At 44.2% G+C, this 19,914-nt stretch overlaps 1 protein-coding gene across 1 annotated transcript; it reads left to right on the top strand.

The window, feature by feature from the left end:
• Nucleotides 1–857: 857 nt before the first annotated feature.
• PM20D1 (peptidase M20 domain containing 1) lies at nt 858–11,708 on the top strand. Its single transcript, XM_054181063.1, has 13 exons — nt 858–1,083; nt 2,480–2,566; nt 3,160–3,392; nt 4,832–4,918; nt 5,643–5,776; nt 6,225–6,344; nt 7,133–7,208; nt 7,442–7,503; nt 7,739–7,817; nt 8,848–8,919; nt 9,760–9,928; nt 10,647–10,746; nt 11,576–11,708. The coding sequence occupies exons 1-13, from the start codon at nt 879–881 to the stop codon at nt 11,703–11,705; spliced, it is 1,554 nt and encodes a 517-aa protein (XP_054037038.1). The 5' UTR covers nt 858–878; the 3' UTR covers nt 11,706–11,708.
• The last annotated feature ends 8,206 nt before the right edge of the window (nt 11,709–19,914 follow it).

The raw sequence follows: 19,914 nt of genomic DNA, 5'->3' as shown, positions 1-19,914 counted from the left end.
GCTCAGAAATGTTTGTAATTTATTTAATTTAATATTGGTTTCATTCTTTTTTGATAATAAAGAATGTGTGAACAATCATCTGCCTCTTCTGCTGGTTTGAGGGCAGGCTTTCGATCGCAGCTTCCATGCGGTATTAAGCATCTCAGGACAGTTTACGCGATGGAAAGGTAGGATAAATCATCAAATTCAGTACAAGACAGACGTAAAGAAAAGAACAACAATTTTTCCATTGTGCTCCGTGGTGAAACCAGGCAAGAAGTAATGTGTTTTGAAAACCTGGCAGGTTTAAACCCTGTCAGGAGTGGGGCTGCCACAGGCCAGGGCACGCCACCGTGCCGGACTCAGGCCCATTCCTCAGCCTGGTCCTCACCGGTGTCCCCCTGCCAATTTGTGGCCCCGCTGTGGCCACCACCACGGGGAGGTTATTCCCCATGGTCACCCGTTTTTCCCCCCAAGCAGCCCATCATTTTGGGAGCAGCATCCTGAGCCCCAGCACCTCGGCCTGCAGTGGGCTCCAGGCACAGCCCAAGCCAGGGTGAGGGGCCATTCCCATTATTGCTTGCTGCTGTGTGCCGGGAGCCCCTGATGGGTGCCAGACACCGTTCCCCACGGCTCCTAAACGTTCCCTCGGGATAAGAAACATGAGATTTCAGGGAGGAGAGAGACAACGTAACCACCCGTTCCACCCGCCCGCCATTTCAACTCTGTCGCGACGCAGAACTACAACTCCCAGGAGCCTTCGCGGAGGGGGCGGGCCCAACCCGGGGGCGGGCCCAACCCGCCCATTGGTCATTCCCTCGGGCGGGTGCGCGTCCATTGGCGTTCGGGCACGCCCATCCGCGCCTCAGCGGGGCGGTGGCGGCCAGAGTCCGTCGGGAATGGCAGGCGGGTGCGGGCGGCGGCGGGCGGTGGCCTGGGCCGTGGGCTTGGGTCTGGGCGCGGGGCTGCTGGCGCTGGTGGCCGCTGTGCTGCTCCGCGCCTACCTCCTGCGCGCCCCGGCCATCCCCCGGCTGTGGGCGCGGCGCGGCGGCACCGCCGCCTTCAGTGCCGGCGAGAGGCTGGAGCTCAAGGAGGCGCTGCGAGGTGAGGGGGCCCGGCGGGCCGCCCTGGCTGGCCCCGCTCTCCCGGCCCACCGGGCCTCCCCCGGGGGCTGCAGCCTTTGTGCCCTCCCTTCCACTCCCGGGTCGGGGGTTGTTTCCCCGGCGTGGCGGCTGCGGCGTCCCGAGCTCGCCCTGGGGCCGCCGCGGCCTTCTCCGTGGGGAGAGAGGTCGGCAGCAAGGGCCGGCCGTCGGTACGGGAGGGAACGGGGCAGCAGTGAAGGAGAACACTTCTCAGGTGCTTTCCCCTTGGAGGAAGCCGGTTGTCTATTCTCTTGAAGCCACTTTTCTTCCCGTGTTGATGTTCTTTAGTGTTTCCCTCTCCTACATGCAGAATGCTCCACGCATCCCGTGACTGCATTACTAGCTATATCTCTGTCTGCTGGATAAGTCACTGTTGGGTTTTTTCCTTTCTTGCTGGCTGAAATCTTGCACGCCGCCTTGCTGCAGGCAGACTACCCATAACAAGTCATGGTGTGTTTGTGCTCCCTGACGCAGTCTTCTGCAGAAAACTTTGAGGGTATTTAGATCTCATGAGGGTTGGCATTTTGCAGGAAATCACACTCTGGCATGAAGCAATGGTCCTTGACTGTTCAAGTAGGGGCTGGGTTCTGGAAATCTCATGTTTGTTTGGAAGATTTATTGCCTAGCAAATTCTGTTGACATACGTTTTAATGGGAAAATGCAGGATGCAGGAGATGCTTATTTCCGTGATTCTTCTTGAATAACACATGACCTTCAAAAGAATCTGTAACCTCACTTGACAGATGCTCTTAGGCAGCTGTGATTGGGCCTAAGTCATACCTGTCTTTTGCATGGCAGTGACTCAATGTTGGGGAGCAGCCTTGTCTGACCCTGTTTAAATGACAGAGCAGATTAGAAGGAGCAATAAAAGACCTGTCTATTTGTATATTTTTAAGAGTTGGAGCATAATGAAAAAAGGTGCTGTAACAGTCTTGCCATCACAACCTGACTTACTATTGAAAAAGAACCTTGAAATGACAACTAAGCTGCCTGCTTAGCTGCCATAATAGTTTATGACTGCAAGGAATCCGTTCAGCATAGCAAAATGCAGCTGCTTCTGAACAATAGCATTTCTAATAACATCCTTCATCACTTTAGGATGAAAAACGGAATTGAAGTATCTAGAAAAATACTTTGGCTGAAACTGGAAGGAAATACCAGTGTGCTGCATGTGCACGGCTCAGCTGAAGTATGACAGTCTTTTTTGATAGTGGCAGCTCTTAGTATCCTTTGAAATAGTCTTTAAAGTCTGAAAGATATTCAGGAACATAAATATTACTTTTCCTTTTGAAATGCAGTTCAAGTATTGTTAGACTGATTTCTGTGCCAAATGATTTCTATTCTGTATTTCATTGAAGGTGCTATTAAAATCCCAACTGTTTCCATATCTCCAGAGGACTTGAATACAACTGCCATGGCAGAATTTGGGAATTACATTCAGGAAGGTACTAAACTTTCATTCTTAGCAATCTCTGCTGCTTGATTTCATTTTCGTAAACAAATTGAAGAGAGTATGGTTCTTGAAGATAATGGAACAGATTTTTATTTTGTTTTTCCTCAAGAAAGGACTGGCAAAAATGGCATGCATAGGTCACCTCTGCAGCAGTGTACTTTGGTGTAGCAATGGCCAAAGCTAGAACGTAGAAGGTTCAAATGTCCTTTCGCAATGGTGGGGTTTGGTCCTTGAGATGATTAAATGACCTTGCCATTAAAAAAAAAAAAAAAGGAAGGCTACCCCTGTTTCAGCCTGCTTTTTCGCAGTCCCATCATTGCTACCTGGAACACAGCTGCAGCACTGATGAGCAACAGTTCCTGGTTTTGCTTAGGAAAGTCTTAAATACAAAGTGAGATGGATTGGTAGAAGTGTGAGAACGAAGCTGCACATCTGCTTCCTGAAGCAAATTTGTTCTGGTCCGTCTTATTTACAGTGTTCTCCTTGAGGCTAAATAGATGACTACTCTATGGAGTATATAATGATAAAATTGGGCATTATTGTTAATTTTTCTTTTTCATATGTTTTTAATTTTTTTCTTAACAGTCTTCCCGGCTGTATTTTCTTCAAAGTTCATTCAACATGAAATTGTTGGGAAATACAGCCATCTCTTTACTGTTCAGGGTTCTAACCCTGAACTGATGCCCTATATGCTGCTTGCACACATGGATGTTGTGCCTGCTCCCCCAGAGGGCTGGGATTTCCCTCCTTTCTCAGCTGCTGAGCATGAAGGTTTCATCTATGGACGAGGAACGCTGGATAACAAAAACTCTGCCATAGTACGTCGTCTTGGTAATACAATTTCAGAGAGATACAAAGCCTGAAAAGACAGATTGGTGGAATCTGTTCTCTTGAGATCTACGATATTGTCTCTCTTGCCCCTCCTTAAATGTAGGATGTGATTAATTCCTAAGCCCTGCAGTTTTCTCCCAACTTTTCCTAGTGATGAAGTGGAATGGTCTTTTGTTACTGAAGAAAGCAGAGTTAAAGCTCTTAGAAGATACAGAAAAACATATTCACAGCTGCAGATGTATTTGGTTAAATACTGTGTTTGAATTTTATGTCAAATGCTGTGTTTGAAATCAGGGATAGACTTTTTACTGTTTCCCAGGTGTCATATGGGTATTCAAAGCAAAACTTGGCCCTTTGAGAAGGCTTGAGTTTCAAAATAAACAATGTTTATTTATTATTACAGTCAAATAACCTTATATCTTTTATTATCTAGTCTGTGGCAAAGCTGTTGTACTAAGTATATTTGGGAGGAATAAAGTAAAAAAAAAAGATTGATCTGTGAAGGATTTCTCATTTGGGAAAAAGTTGATGGAAAAATTAGGAAGGAAAATAGTCCTTTGTGACTTGCAGGTATTACTTCCATGACAGCCCAGTATTTAAATTTAAACAGATGTTCAGCAAACCAGTGTCACAGATGCTGTGGCTGCTTATTGAGGCACAGGCCATACTGCTAGAAAGTTTGAGTTGTTTAATTATCAGTTTCAAAGCCTTGCAACTTAAAACTTTGTTTTGGTGCTTCCTTCAATGTGAACTGCACAATTAACTCCACAAACGGACAATAAAAATCAACAATTTCAGTGAACAAGACAAAATGGGTGCTGACAAGGTAGAGGCAACATAATTTCTGCTGAAATATAGAAAATTTTAACTAGCTTAAACTGGAAAAAAAAGGTGAGATGAAAAAATACAACAAGTGGTAGATTTCATTTCTCATTCTTCATATTAAGTTTCTTGTTCTTCTGTTTCTGTCGTCTTAGCATTTTTTGTACAAAACATACCGCTTATTAAAATAAATGGATTTGGTAGCTCAAGTCAGAGCCAAACTGGGTGTAGGATAGCCAGTTTAAAGGAACAGTGAATTCCTTGGATAATTAGAACACTGTCGTGCTTCCTGTGCAGTTTGTCACTGATGACTTCAGTACCAAGAACAAGCCTACACTGTGTTTTGTGTATGTACACTGACACTGTGTAGCACACTAAGTCTTAAGCATTATTGATCAAAAATATTGCAGTGCATTTTCCAGAGAATATGAATATCATCAGTAGGAGTTGTAGAAATAAAAGCTCAACTGTGAACAGGACAAAGTGTCCTTAAGGGCCTTGAATGTATTGTGTATTTTTTACACTGCATTGCATTCTTTTACATTTATTCTCCTTACTAACACACGGGAATAGTACAATACATTCTGCTTTTTTTTCTCTGCAGGGTATTCTGCAAGCTCTAGAATTTTTGCTGAGAAGAAATTACAGACCCCGCAGATCTTTCTATGTTGGCATTGGACATGATGAAGAGGTATTTTCTTTCATTTAATCAGAACAACTAGTTTGCGTTGTTCATGTGTGTAACAAGGCTTAAACAGAAAGCTTAGCTAGAAAGTCTTTCCTGTTTTTCTTGGTTGTGAGAGTAGATACTGTGTCAGGCACGCGGTCATAGTTACATATTGATTCTTTGGCTTTAAGTGTCATTGACAAAGGGTTTGGTGTGATGAGCAAAGGGAAAAGAACACAGCAGAGTGTTATTTCACATTCTTTTCTGCGTGGAAGGTGCAGCAGGAGTCACATTTTGGACTATACATAGTATATGAAAGAATGGCTTAAGATTTACATGGTTGTTCCAAATGATCAGTAAACAATACAAAGAGACAGATGAGGTGGTTTTATTTATTCATTTCCAAAATATACCTCTTTAAAATGACTAATTAATCTGTGGAGCTTATAGCTCTGAGATATCATTGTGTCCAAGAACTAGTAGCATTCAAAGCAACATTTGGTGGCTCGTGAATGGGAGCATCCCTCAGGGGATATAAATTCATCTGCTACTAGGCCTTTAAACAGTCTCCAATGAATTTTGCTAGGAAGAATCTTGTATTGACTGGTTGCTCTAGAGCTGTTCGCTAGTGGATTTCTTGCATTCTTTGCATTGTAGCACTGGTCACTCTTAACAGCAAGATGTTTTCCAGTATTCTTCCCAATGGCATGGTTTAATCTGACCAGTTCCTCTGACTGGATTCTCACAGGTGTCTGGTTGGAAGGGAGCAGTGAAGATTGCAGCTCTCTTGGAAGCGAGAGGAGTGAAACTCTCCTTCTTACTAGATGAGGGAAGTGCAATACTAGATGGCATCATTGCCGGAGTGAATAAGCCAGTAGCTGTGTAAGTAAAAGAGAACACACTTCACTCTGATGGAAGTGATCCATTTTCTATAATTAATTTATGAGAAATGATCTTACTAATGTCAACAAAATATGTTTTCAAGGCAAGTGTCAGTCTTGAGGTTGCTAAAGCTACAGCAGTGGCACAAAGTGCACGCAAAGGACCTCCAGAGTTGCTTGCTGTCCATCACAGCCGTGCTGACAAAAGCAGAATGTTCCACTTAGCTAGTGCAAGCGTGTTAATTGTATGCTGCGGAGTGTGCTCACTGCCAAAGCAGCCAAAGACATCAGTCCTCCAAACACTTAAAGATTGTGTTGAGGATTTGTTGTTGCTGCTTCTTTGGTGGTTTTTATGATACTAAAAATATGGGGAGTTGTTCTTTTCACCTATAGTCTGTGCATGTGTATTTGGAGTTGCATTAATCATTTATTTATTTATCGTTGACCAGAATTGGTATCACAGAAAAGGGTTCAATGACACTGAACTTCACTGTGGAAAAAGAGCCAGGACATTCATCCTTTCCCCCTAAGGAGACAAGTATTGGCATTCTTGCAGCAGCGATGTCCAGGTGAGAGCTTCCCTGTCGTCTAGTGCAGAAGACAGTCAAGCAGACTCTTAAGTCACTGATGCGTGACTTTCCTTTTTAATATTTGTATTTAGAGTATTTTGTAAATTCCCCTTATATGTTTGAAATTGAAGTTTGTAGCTCACTTTGAAGGGCAGAAATGCAATCCCCAGCAAAGGGATAATTGCCAAATGTCTGGAGTGTCTTTTCACTTCACCTGCTCTAATGTCAGTTGTTTCCTTGAAACCAAGACAATTGGTGCATCATGATGTCTATCATAATGTACTCCGTAGCGATAGAGATTGCTTTGTTTGGGCTGCAGAATTTCTCTGGCATTTATTCTTGCACATACCTGCTACGTCTAGCTGGTAATTATCCAAGCCAGTAAACATGGTGTAAAGTCAGAACGTAACTGGGTAAATCATCTCATTACATGTCTGTGTAGATATCAAATTTGCTAATAAATACATTTTAGGAAAACTTAATATGCACAGATATGATAGTATTTGGCATGATATTTTTGTAGGTTTCCATGTATTCTTTATCAGAGTCAGGATTTCGGATTTTTTCAGCTTTCTGATTCAGAAAGATTCAGAAAATCTTTGCGTGTGACTGGAATGCTCAGAAATCTGACGCAGAGCTGTGCTTGCAGATTTACTTACCAGGAGAGGAAAGTGGGGTTGCGTCTCAAATACATGGATACATCTCACAAATCAAATTCCTGTCAACCTTCTGGAGCAATAATAGCCAGAGATTTTTTAAGTTTCAAATGTTGATTTGCTTTGCCATAGACTGGAGCAGAATCCCTTGCGCAATCTGTTTGGCCGTGGGCCAGAACTCATGACAATGGAGCACCTTGCATCAGAGGTGAGGAAAGAACTATAATTTCATTCTCAGATTTTCATATTAATAAGTAAAGAGTAAGACAGCATATGAATTTAGAGCTAAATTACATAGCTCCTGGAAAGGAGAAGACTTAAGCTGGCCTTTCTCCTGGAGAATTCTTTCTGCTGGAATTATTTCAGCCATAGCCAAGTGACTACCCTGTCTTCTTGAAAACTAGAAACTTTCTGATTTGTGGTTTTATTTCTTCCACTTAGTTCACATTTCCTCTCAATCTCATCATGAGCAATCTATGGCTGTTTTCACCTATTGTCAGCAGGTAAGAAAAAATATCCTTGATGACCATTCACAGCCTCTCACCCTTAAAAGATGAAGATCACTAGCTATTTCTAATCTTGTAGTTTAAACAGTCTCAGGGCTTTAGCGTTCATAACCACATTCTTAATTGAATAGGCCATCATTCAGCTTATTGCCTTTGTAATTGTGCTTATGTTTTATTGATATTAAACTTCCTTGAAAAATGTTTATTTGGGGTTTTCTTCCTTTTTTGTAAGAGTTCTTGCCTGGAAGCCTTCTACCAATGCCTTGATTCGAACTACAACAGCAGTCACGATGTTTAATGCAGGAATCAAGGTAGCTTCATTTTGATTTTTCTCCATGTAGTACAATGAGACAATTAGGACATTTGGTTTCTACCTGTTTATATCCAGTTGTAAGATCAGTACTGGTCCTGGTCTTGGACCCTGTGTGGTGTCACCGCCAGTCTCATTTTTACTTTAGATGTGGCTTGGATTTAGCTACAGTTGAAAATACCTTCCTTCCAGAAGTGTCTGATCTCTGTCACAGAAAGGTCTCTGTAATAAACACTTCCCTAGCCCGGATGAGGTCTTGTGTTTGTGAGCACAGGTCTGGCATTTACCTTCATGTGAGTAGGGTTAGTGTGCACCTTGGACTGAAAGGTAACAGGTTCTGGCTGATAAAGCCGGATCTTGCCCTGATAAGGAGGTGTAGCTATCCAAAAATACTGTAGCCCTGGAAAATAAACAGGCTGTTTGGCGTGTCCCTGAAAAAATCTGTTACTGGAAAGCATCACTGGACAAGAAAACAAAATACAGTGGCTGAACAGTGACACTGAGCGGCCAGGAAAGAAGTGACACCCTGGTTTCTTGTTTTTTTTTTTTTCTAAAGACTATGCCTTTTTTGTTTAACAAAACTGTAAATACTCATTCTGTAGAAAAGAAGAGTTATGTGTCCTCAGTGAGATGATTTGTTAAGCAATTTACATGTTTCATACTTGGGGAAAAGTAATATGACAATGAGGTAAAAATACTGCTTAAAAAACCCAACGCAAACTTTCAGAATTTCTCAATATAAAGTTTCTGAAGGGAGAGGTCTTATCTCAAGAGGAAAACTTCTCTATAACAGTTACCTTCATTTTTGTTGAACTGAACGTTTCTTTGTGTAATTGTCTGCATTATAGATGAGATTTTCAGGATTTTAACACAGGGTGCAAAAAGAGATACCACGTTTAATGTTAGTGAAAACAGTGAAGCATTCATTACTCTGAGGCCTGGAGTTGCTTGAGCGCTTTCTTAGTTTGCAGTTGGCATTTCAATCAGTTTTAAATTTCCTTTTAAGTGTTGGTCCTTCATTTTTTTTCTAGGTAAATGTCATCCCATCTTCTGCAAAAGCAACCGTGAACTTCCGGATCCACTCTGCAGAGAAGGCCGCTGAGGTACTCGCTGTACCCCCAGGTGCGGGGTGCTCTCCATCCCTTTCTGAGCAGAGCAACACTTGGCCATTTGTGGCAGCAGATCTGTTCTCTAAGAATACTCTTCATCTCTCCCTGTATTCATAGAAGCAGTAGAAGGGGAAAGTTTGGGAATTGCTCCATTGTGGAGACTGTCAGAAACACAGCTTATCTAATGTCTTTTCTGCTCCTTTGAGATGTGCCTTATTTACTATGGCTTCTGGATGTGGGGCAGAGCAAGAGGCAGACCGAACTTGGAAGTGTGCCTTGCAGTTCATCGAGCAGGTTTCAGAAGTATTTTTGTTCCAAAGAGCACATGGATCATATGTGATTATGGAATGGAAATGTTAAGGTTTCTGACCTGTGAGAATATGTCAGTGTTGTACACTTCAGTAGGCATGACTTGCCTGTCCAGCCAAGGACAGCTGTGAGACATTGTTAGTAAATAGTATCTTCCCTTGCCAAGCCTTTGCTGAAAGTTCACCTCTCTGGAACCTTTTTCTGGATTATTTACTCAGATGACCTAACTACCAAGTAGAAGCAGGTTGACCACCTGCCTTTCAGGACTGAAGCAGTTCAGGAATACCTTGAGACAGTGACGTGCATCTGATTGTGCTGGGGTTGAAAAAATTAGCTTAAGTAACAGCTATACAGTGAGGAAGAGAGGCTGCCACACAGTTTCAGTCCTGACTATGCACCTGTATTTGCAGCCACAATTGGCAGTTCATGGACAAATGTTTTCTGGAAAGTGGAACATTTGCTGACAGGTAGCAGGGATGCTCTCTCCTTTCTTTTGCTTATTTAATCTCCGTGTTTTACCCATAGGTGCTGGAGGCAGTTAGAAACACTGTTGCTGATGACAGAGTGAAGATTGGTGTAGTAGATGCCTTTGACCCGCTCCCCGTCAGTCCTTGGGATGACCAGACATTTGGAGTCCATATTTTTCAAAGAACCATTCTGGATACTTTCCCAGATGTTGACAGCGTAGTCCCAGGTAACAGCAAACACATGATGATTATTGTTTCCTCTCCAGCTTCCACCCTGTTTTTCTCTCCCTCATCCTCCAGTATTGACTTGTTTCCATTTTCTGTGTACTTCTCCACCCCGGCTGTTAACTACTGGAAACAGCTGGTTTTTCCTCTTTTTATTCCATTCCCTCTTTATGTTTTAGAAGTTTTAATGTTGTTTTTTAGTAGTGGAAGTAAAAAAGCAAACAGGAAGCTGACAGAAACAATGAGCCTTGAATTTGACTCTTTGTGCATACAAAGGAATCTCTTCAGGGAAGAAAGGAATTGTGAGGGAGAGTTAGGAGGTCTTCTTGCTTGAGGTCTTCTTTTATTATTTTCGTAGGTGGGAAAGCCATTCCTGCTTTTCTGTATTGTTCCTTATGATCCCAGCCCCTTCCCTTTCTTGCAGCTCCTTCCTACTCCTGTACGGTTTGTTGGACTGCAGTTTGAAGCTCAAACTTTTGTGGAGGCTGAGTATCATGACTGTTCTTAGAATGATTGAATTGTATGTTCAGCTCCTCCTGTTCATGAAGGAGAGACTGTTCTTCCAGGATGTACCAGTAAACTGTTTCCAGTGATTTTACTTTTGGTGTAGTTAGGGGTTATGTAGAACTGTTATTAGATGCCTTTCCTTTCTCCTGGGAAAAGTGTTGGTCATTAAAATTGCTGGTTTCATGCAAAGTAAACCTGAGGTTTGTTTTCCAGGCACATGTATTGGAAACACAGACAGCAGGCATTTCACTAACGTCACAAATGCCATTTATCGATTTAACCCGCTGCCCTTGAAATCAGATGATCTTCCCAGGTACTGTATTCTGTCGGCATGTGGGCAGCTGTTTGGGGTGGGGACTAGTGAAAGAGAAAATCGATATGCGTTAGGCAGAAGAAGGAAACCCAGCCTTGTATACCTTGGCGTGGTGGTGGTGTTGCCTCACATTCTGTTAGGCCACCCGTTTCCTGCAGATTTGGGTGCTGCAAAAATAGGGGATGGTAATTACACTGGGAGAGTATTAGGCTTTACTCTTCTTCACTTCAAGTGCAGACAAGACCTCATTAGGTGTCCCATTCAGTAGTACAGCAATGCTGTGAAGCCGACTGGATGCTTTAAATAGTGCAGCAATGTGAAAGGTATTGTCCTGGTCATTGGCCTTGTTTCAGAGATTTATCTGTGTGTGTGGACGCGTGCCACTCTGAATTTATTTGCTCCTTAAAGCTGGAAGTTAGATTTCCTGGAGCAAAGTGATAACAAAGAATGTCATCGTGAAGACATTGTTTGTTTAGCATGTATTAGATTTGGCATTTTATTGAGGTGCAGATGATACCGGAGTAGAGTGTTCTCGTAGCTGTACAGGACAGTGACACAAATGATCAAGAAACAGGCAGGGAGCTGGAATACTGTTTTTTTCTTTTCCACATACACTGTGGACTTGGTTGTTGTGCTCTGAGCCGTAGAATCAGTAAATTTGGCTGACCTGAGGAACAGACATTGCCAACAGGGCAGTATTTGGTGTACATTGTTGTATTTTTATGTTGTGCATTGCTTTATGAAGTGAACAGGCAAGTAGGGTGCTAGGTGTATGCAGGTGGGTCACAAATGCACACTGGCATGACAAACATTCTTCTCTTTCTCCCAGGATCCATGGGTTGAATGAGAGAATCTCGGTTGAGAATTACGAGAAACAGGTTGAATTCCTCTTCCAGCTGATTAAGAACTGTGATACTGACAAGCTGCCGGAGCCTCACGCAAACTCCCACGAGCTGTGAGAAACACACCTGAAAAGAGCAGCTACTCAGGTGGACTCTGGGATGGCAGGGGTCTGGGCCATAAGATGCAGTTGTGCGTTGCGTATTGAGCTACGTCTGGAATTTGGGTTTTATAAATTGTGGTTTACATACAGATGGAAAAATTGATGGTTGCTGCTTTAGGCGAATGTATGGTTTGCTGGAAAGTAAGAAGAACCTGGACAAAACACAACAAATAACCCTGATTTCTGTTTCTCCCTGGTCTGACATGCAGCCGTTAGTCTGATGGTATTAATTTTTTCAGCACTTTCTTTAAGCCTCTGAAACTTGTAGTCACTTAAAAATCTAAGCTATAATCAGCAGTCACTTGCCTATCAGTAAAAGAGGTGAATCTTCCTGTGTGTGCTTTTGACAAGCTCATTTTTTACAGGTGATTTTTTATAAATGATGTGTCTGTCAAAAGCTCACGTGAAAGGTTTGTGGCATGGTGTAGGTTTCATGTGATTGGTAAAATTACACTAAGAGATTGTGGCACTGCTGCTTGGTCTGGGCTTCCTCCCCAGGTGATGGTCTCAACCAGTGTCAGTGTTGACTTGATACTCCTAAGTTCTTCCATACATGCACTGATTTCTGACTCTCTTAAAATACTGAGCTCCAGAAGTTCTAGCTGTGTTGTTTTAACTGATGTTCCCCTGAGCTCAGAGGTGCTGAAAACTTTTCTTCCTGTCTTTTCAATGACCTCTGTCTCACTCTTTGCTATGGCCCAGGGTATTTTGTGCAGCTGGGTGTCAGAATAAGGCATTGCAGTTTTAAATAAGAAACCAAATCTGTGTTGTCTACTCATACGTATTCTCTTTTCACTGAATCGGTTTCTGTAGTGTATGTTTCTCTTTTGCTTCTCTGAAAACTTGATTATGAAAGATGGTGAAGTCCTTCAGTTTCTTCCAGTTCAGTGGGAGCGGAGAGTCATTGTGCCTTCGCTGCCTGTGCAAGCAAGTTTCACTTTACTGCAGCACTTCTCTTGACTCAGCTCTTTGGGAATCCTAGTGCAAACAGGCCGTTGATGTTGACTCTGTTTCATCTTGCACTAGCATGCCTATCTTTGTTAGCACTAAAGGGTTAAGCATTCTTTTGGCCTTGATAGTCTCTCTAGCTGGAGTTACAAAGACAAAGTAAAGACTGGGCGAAAAGTGCTTCGTTGTACTGACACGCAGGCTCTGTGCTGCAGGTACTAGTGCAATTCCTCCTCTTGCACTGTTGCAGAGATGTATGTCTCTTTTTCAGAGTTTGAATTGTACACTGGAATGGGTGGTTGTTCTGCTCTAAATTCATATTGTAAAATGCACTGGAATGTACAGGAAATACCCTGAAACGTATTCTGAAAAACAGTGATGGAACTGGGATTCCTATTCTTTCCGTTCACCGTTCTCTATTCATTTGCAGTCTGATCTTATCAGTATTGCCAATGGAGTAAAACTGTGTCAATCTACTAAATAATTGAAACCAGATCGGCATTTTCATCTAATAAAACAAGGAATGCAGATTCTTTTCTGATAATTATTTATTCTTTTTATGTAACTGTATAATTGCAATGAAGTCATTTCCACACCTGATTCTACACTAGATCAAGTCATAAAGTTTCCATCAAAACAAATCCACATATTTTCCAGCCTGCATTAATCTTTGCACCCTCCCTGGTACTCCCCTTTCTGTACAAAATTAGCTAACTCTGGTTATGCATTATTAGGTAGTAAATAGCTTGCATCTTTTACAGTTTATTGCATTTTGTCTGTGTGCCCTAACGTCATTAATTTGTTTAGCCGCATGTCTATGGCTCTTTTGTGAAGGTGTCATTCCTCTTGCAAACACAGCAAAAGTGATGTGTCAGGATACAGCACAGAATAAAACACAGCCCCGGGAGTGGGAGGTAGGGGAAAGTTATTAGGGTTGTTTTTTTTTCCTCTAGCAAGTCTCTATAAAGACAACTGAGTCTAAAGCCTTCACTTTGACTATGGCAGTATGGGGTCAATATCGTTTAACATCTTCATTAATGACCTGGGCGATGGGACAGTGCATCCTCAGCAAGTTTGCAGATGATGCGAAACTGGGAGGAATGGTTGACTCACCTGATGGTTGCGCTGCCATTCAGAGGGACCTCGACAGGCTGGAGAAATGGGAAAACAGGAATCTCATGAAGTTCAGCAAAGGGAAATGCAAAGTCCTGCACCTGGGGAGGAATAACCCCATGCTGGGGACTGGCTGGCTGGAAAGCAGCTTTGCAGAGAAGGGCACGGGGTCCAGGTGGACAGGGTGAACATTAGCCAGTAATGTGCTCTGGAGGCCAAGGAGGCCAACAGCATCCTGGGAGTGAAAATTAGATGATGCACCAAGGTGCCTTCCAATCTCAACAGTTCTGTGATTCTGTTGTAGGGCACGGGTTGCAAAAATCCTAACTTTGGTCATGCTGTTGTGCAATGAAGGCTGTGTCGTGGTGGTAAAGGGGGGATTTGTTGCCTGTTGTAATAGCAAATGGGTCCTAAAGACATAAAGCATCCTCTGTATTTTGTAGTCTCCTGTCCCCAACCAAAAATCACTCATCTCTGTGTTTTGGTGAGGATTGTTTCTTTAGAGAACATTCATCTGAAGATTCATTTTGCTGCTGAAGGAAAAGTGAAGGGCAAACAGCTCTGGGAAGGCAGGGTTGTTTTTGGCAGGTACTGTGCAAATGTGTGCCATGAGGTTTTGCTAATGCAGCTTGTTGAGAGCCTCATTAAGTGCTGCTCATCAACCAGTGCTGAAATCACGCAGTGCCTCTGCATTGAGGAAATGTTCAATACAGCTTTGCTGCAACCTGAAGGCACTAAACTGAAGTGCTTGAAACAGACCTATCTTGCAGGATCCAATGGTGAAAAAGCACATTCCCCACCTCTGCCCATTTTTTCCAGTCACTTCTGATAATCGTCTGTGCTTTTATCCACACAGGAGCTTTCCCCTTTGTATTAAGTCTCCTTATTTTATCACATTAGCTGCCATGTCATGCTTATCTGGCACAATTCGGAAGGGTGACTCAATGATTTGGTATCTGCACACCTCTCCTGACAGAACAGCTTGCTTTCCACCCCGTTTTACTGCTCCCGTGATACGTTTTCAGAGAATGTCTCTCATCTTGAGTGGTATTTGAAATCTTGGTGTCATCATGTAAATAATAGCGTCGGGATGATGCGCTGGCCTTTTCTGCTAAGATCATGTACAACTTTGCGTTGTGTGAGTAGTTACTTGATAATGCCAAGTACATCATGAAAACACAGATTAATAGCTCTGTGAGCTATTCCTCTTTTTTTTTTAATGAGTCACTGTGCTTTGAGCATATAGAACAACTACCTTTGATTCATCAGAGAAGGAAAAGCCTGATTTTCTGCTCTGAAGACACATAACTTGGTGTCTTACCTTATGGTGTTTTGAACACTGTTTGTATTAGTCCAATTCCAGTGTGTTAATGTGTTCCTGTGTTATATCCATAGCAACTTCCTTTTTTCCTCCTTCTTTGCAGGCAAGTGTACAAAGCTGCCGTTTTTCTGACAACAGTTACTCAAAGTAACATGTCTGTAGTTGTCCAGCCTTAGCAGCCTGCTAGCTAGCAGACCAGCTGATTTGGGGTCATACGGGCCTGCTGCACGATGGAGAAAAGGTCGCATTCCGCACCTGCATTTTCTAAAGAAAGCTCTGTTGCTGGCCTCTATTTAAAAGGACTTGGTTTATTTTCAGCCCCAAGCGACCATGGGGAGTTCAGGCACAGAGATGGAGAAGAATGCAGGAACAAGGTGTTTACAGAGTTGTTTCCTCCAGCTTTGCATTTGACACTTGCATTCTTGGCTGCTCTTTTGCCATTTTGTTTGATATTTCATGGTGCTGTTGAAATCCATTTTCTCAAGCAGGTGCTGTGAAAGCTTCCCCACTCAGCCCAGCCTATGCCACCAAGCCCTAGTCTTATCAGTGCTGTAGAGCAAGACATCCACTGAGGAATTTGGAGGCTGCTCAGTCATAGTCTGCAGTATCCTTTGCCATTGTAGGGAAGCAGTCCTCCCCTCTAGCCCAGCCTGTGACCCTTAATCCTGACCTTCAGCGGTCTTCAGTACTGCCTGCTGCTGCCAGGTTGAACCCTGCATAGATTCTTGCCAATGCATTCAGTCCTCATCCGCAGCTCCTGTGCAGAGCTTGCTAGCAATCTGAAACTTTTACGGACATATTTGTCATTTTAGTCCCCAAATTCAGGCTCTCGCAATAACCCTTTAGAGAAACTATGCTGCTGTGATCTGTGAGGTCTCTAGTACAGCACTGATAGTTGCATGCCAGCATCTCTCAGTGCCCTTAGCAAGGCCTAGAGGCATGCAGAAGTGCTGCCCAGGGAATTATTTTCCTTAACTGAACCACACAGTGAGGGCTGTGTGTCATCTGAGTTGCTGTGCAGGGGGCCTGGCTCTGCTTTCCGGTTCCACAGCTTCCTGGGGCAGCAGGGGCGGCAGAGATAAAGAGCTCAGCATGGTGGGGAAGGGAGTGACCTGCTTCGCTCAGTAGAGATCGCTCTGGCTGATTTAAGAGCTGTGATGGTGGGCCCCAGAGGAAGCTGCAGTCACTTCTCAGCAGGAAGGAAAATGACCACATGGAAGGGTGGTTAATGCAGGGGGTAAGGGACAAAGGGTAAATGCTCTTTGTCACTGATGGATTTACCTATGAGTTGGTCACAGCCTGGGCAGTGGGGTATGAGAAGCAACATGCAAGTCATGTAGCATATCCCAGGGGGCTTTTCACACATCTTTTAACTTACATTTTTAATCCAACACAATTGTGTGGTTTATTGTAGCCCTGTAAATACTCGGATTGCTTGAACACTGTGCCTGATCTTGCACTAGAAAGGCAGACACGTTGAGGGGCCTGGCTGCAGTTCAGTTATTTAACCAAGTGACCAAAAAAGCTCCTTCTAGTTCATGGCAGTAACCCTCTGCTCGGTGACCGTGCTGACTGTATGTCAGTGCTGAGGCTCTGTACGTGCTCTCTGTCCAGTTTCCACAGCTACAATAGGTTATTTTCATGTTTTCTGTATGGCGATGTTGATTAGAGAAAGGTAGCGGTGGATTATCATCACAGATTGATCCAATGGCCAGAGTAAGGGATATGAACTCCTCCAGAAAGCCCACAGGACAAAACCTGAATGTTGTTTTTCCAGATTCTAACCGTACTGCAGCCGCTACATCTGGCGTATGCATGTCTAAACTACCTTTAAACTTATTAGCTCACCTACTCAGCTTAGTCTAGCTTCAGCATAGGTCTGAGTTCTGACAAGCTGTGTAAGTACTCAGGAATAATTATTATTATTATTAGCCCTGGAGCACTTTTATCCTTCCAAGTCCACTTGAATTTTTAAACATTGCTACTACAGTACTGCCTAGTAGAACGTAGACATCAGAAAAGGTTAATCCAATGTTCTCTTTTGGATTTTGGGAAGTGAGAGGGTCTTTATGGAGTAGGAAATGGGGGAGTTAAGAGGTGTTTTTCATCTATGCTTTTTTTAATATCAGTCTCTGATCTGATCAGCCTTTAGTGTTAGTGCTTTCTTCGGCCTAATTTCTGAATGTAAATGAATTTGCATCTTATATCCGGAGCAAAGCAGAAATGTGAGGCATGTCCTCCGTCCCTCTGTTACAGGTGTCCATGCTATCGCTGGGTCATCAGCAGCTGACACAGGAACTGCTGGCCTCGTGGAACGCAGGAAGCGAGGACCTTTCAGCTCCTCTCTGCCAGATGCTCTCACCTGGCAGAAAGCCCTAGGCACGTACCTGACTGAGGTTGACCTGTGTTTGTCGCAGCAGGCACAGCACGTGGGTCACATGTGAACACCGTTGGGAGCAGTAGTCATTTGGACCTTGGAAAAAGGATGGTGACAGTTTTGTTTGCTTCCAGGCTGGTAAAACAGAACTTCCATGGTCTGCATTTCTTCTCCCAGATCAGGACCAGATTAGGGTCAGCTGCTAACGTTGCCTGCCCTCATGAACTGCTTGTGCTCCAGACTGACACCTGTAGGGGTAAGTCGTTATCCATAACCTATGCAGTCTTTGACTTTTTCTGTTGAGATTCCTGGTTACAAGAAATTAAGAATGAGATTTCCTCAGAATCCTTGGTCAAAGGCAGCTGGGACTCCATTCAGATCAGTGTTCAGATGTGACAGACAGTGGTGGAGCTAGAACAGGGAGCAAAGGTTTGACAGGACACTGTCAAACTCTATGTTAGGTGGGGTTTTTGCATGACTTTGGCTGAACCCCACTTTATTTTGCTGGATTCTTCTGTGAAAAGGGAAAAATCTTCCTACATGTGCTGTGGCCTGCTGGGCCATCACCGAGAGCGTGCCGAGAGCTGGACAGCTTGGTAGTGCTAAAGTCACATGGCTGCTGTGACTTCACGGGCACGACATTCCATGATCTCCTGTAGCTCAATGGTAAAACTCTTTCCTTTCCAAGCATTTTGCTGCCTTTGGTACCTGCCACCCTGCAATTGGAACCCCATTTCCTGCCCTTTCATCCTCTGCCTTTCTGATCTCTGCGCGTCAGCATCGCTGGTGGGGGATTTTATCTATTTCTGTTTTCTTGTCTCAGGCGGCTTTTGTCTCCGTGCTTCCACTTCCTGAGCGTGCAGCTGGCCGGGCTGTTAATCAACAAGGTCACATTTTGGTGTGCGTTGTTTTTAGGGGGGTGGGGGAAGAATGGTTGCTCTGGGGAAGATACAGATTTTCCGAGTCAGGAAGGAAAGATGAAGGTGGAAAGAGTGCCCTACAGACCAGGTTTATTTGGACAAAGGAAAACAGAGGGTAGGGTTGGAGGCAAGATTTGGAACTCCATGGCCAGCCTGAGTGTGGAACTGTGCTATGGCTTTGCTTAAGACATCATCTCTGAATGTCTTGAGTTTTCCCTGATGTCTCTTTGCTGGTGTCACAGCAGAAGGTCCTGAGAATTAGTGAAATGACTGCAGATGCTTGTCACCCGTTGAAATACGGGGTTCAACTGCTGTGTAGCAGAAGTTAGGTATAAACCCCAGTGCACTTTGACAGTTACTTTACCGCAGTGAAAGCAGCACTCTGCTCACCTGCTCCAGAAATTCAGCTTTCTTTTAAGAAACACATCTGCAAAGGTTTTTGGGCCTGGGGAAGTTAGAAGACCTAAGTGGGTTTGTCTGAGTGATCTTGCTGCTTTACATAATTATGTATCCTGCTCTGCTTCAAGTGTACTGGTCACCCTTTTCTTCCAAAGCGAAAAATATTTCAGGAAAGAAAGCTCAATTTTAAGATGAGCAGAAAGAAATGAAGTAGCCCAGCCCACAACTTCAAAGGCATCTCGCTCACAATGGTTTTCTTGCTGCCATTGATGGCGATTGCCTTCGTTTCCTTATTTTAAGAGATGAAGTCACCAGCTCTGATCACACTTGCCTCGGTGTATCCGTGGGGGAGCGCAGTCCCAGCACGCACCCCCGCGTCCTGGCCGCTGCCATTGGCTCGGTAGCCGTCTCCAAGGTATGGAGCTGGGGATCACGTAATCACTCCGGGTAATGACTTGCTGTTGACTGTTTCCTGGGAGGAAAGGAAAGGCAGGAAGGAAAAACAACAACTGGTCAAAAGTTCCACTCTTGCAAAAAAAAAAAAAAAAAAGGAACTAAAAGGAAAAGATGAATCAGAAGAGCTGGTTTCATTCAAGAACGCAGGGTTCTACAGAGCAACGAGGCACTGACGTCTGTAGCAGCAGTTACTGCTTTTCATGTGTGTGTTTGTGGGACAGTTTGGTGAAAGCAGAGCGAGTACGTGACCATATTCCCCGCTTTCTTTGCTGAATGACGTCAGCGAAGCCCCTGTGCCCAGCACCGAGGGCTGACAGCCAGTGCCTACCCCCCATACTGCCTTGGTGCTGCTGGGCCTCGGTCCGGAATGCGGGGCCGCCTGCCAAAGTTGAGCTTAATTAATAATTTACAGCGGTTTAATCACGATTCCTGTTTCACGCTCATTTTAAGCTGAGCCGGCTCCATGTGGGCTCGGCGGCACGTGATCCGCCAGGCCCCGCCCCCGCACCGCTAAGGGGGCGCGGCCTCTCGTCGCACCCCCTCCTCCCGCTGCGTGGGCAGCGCGCTGCGGGGGTGGGGCCAGGCGTGACGCCACGCCCGGTCGGCCAATGGTTGGGCCGCGCGGCGCGCT

Source organism: Rissa tridactyla, chromosome 21 (genome assembly GCF_028500815.1).
Source record: "Rissa tridactyla isolate bRisTri1 chromosome 21, bRisTri1.patW.cur.20221130, whole genome shotgun sequence".
NCBI lineage: Eukaryota > Metazoa > Chordata > Aves > Charadriiformes > Laridae > Rissa > Rissa tridactyla.
Note: the sequence above shows the minus strand (reverse complement) of the source record. Positions and strands in the feature narration are given on the sequence as shown.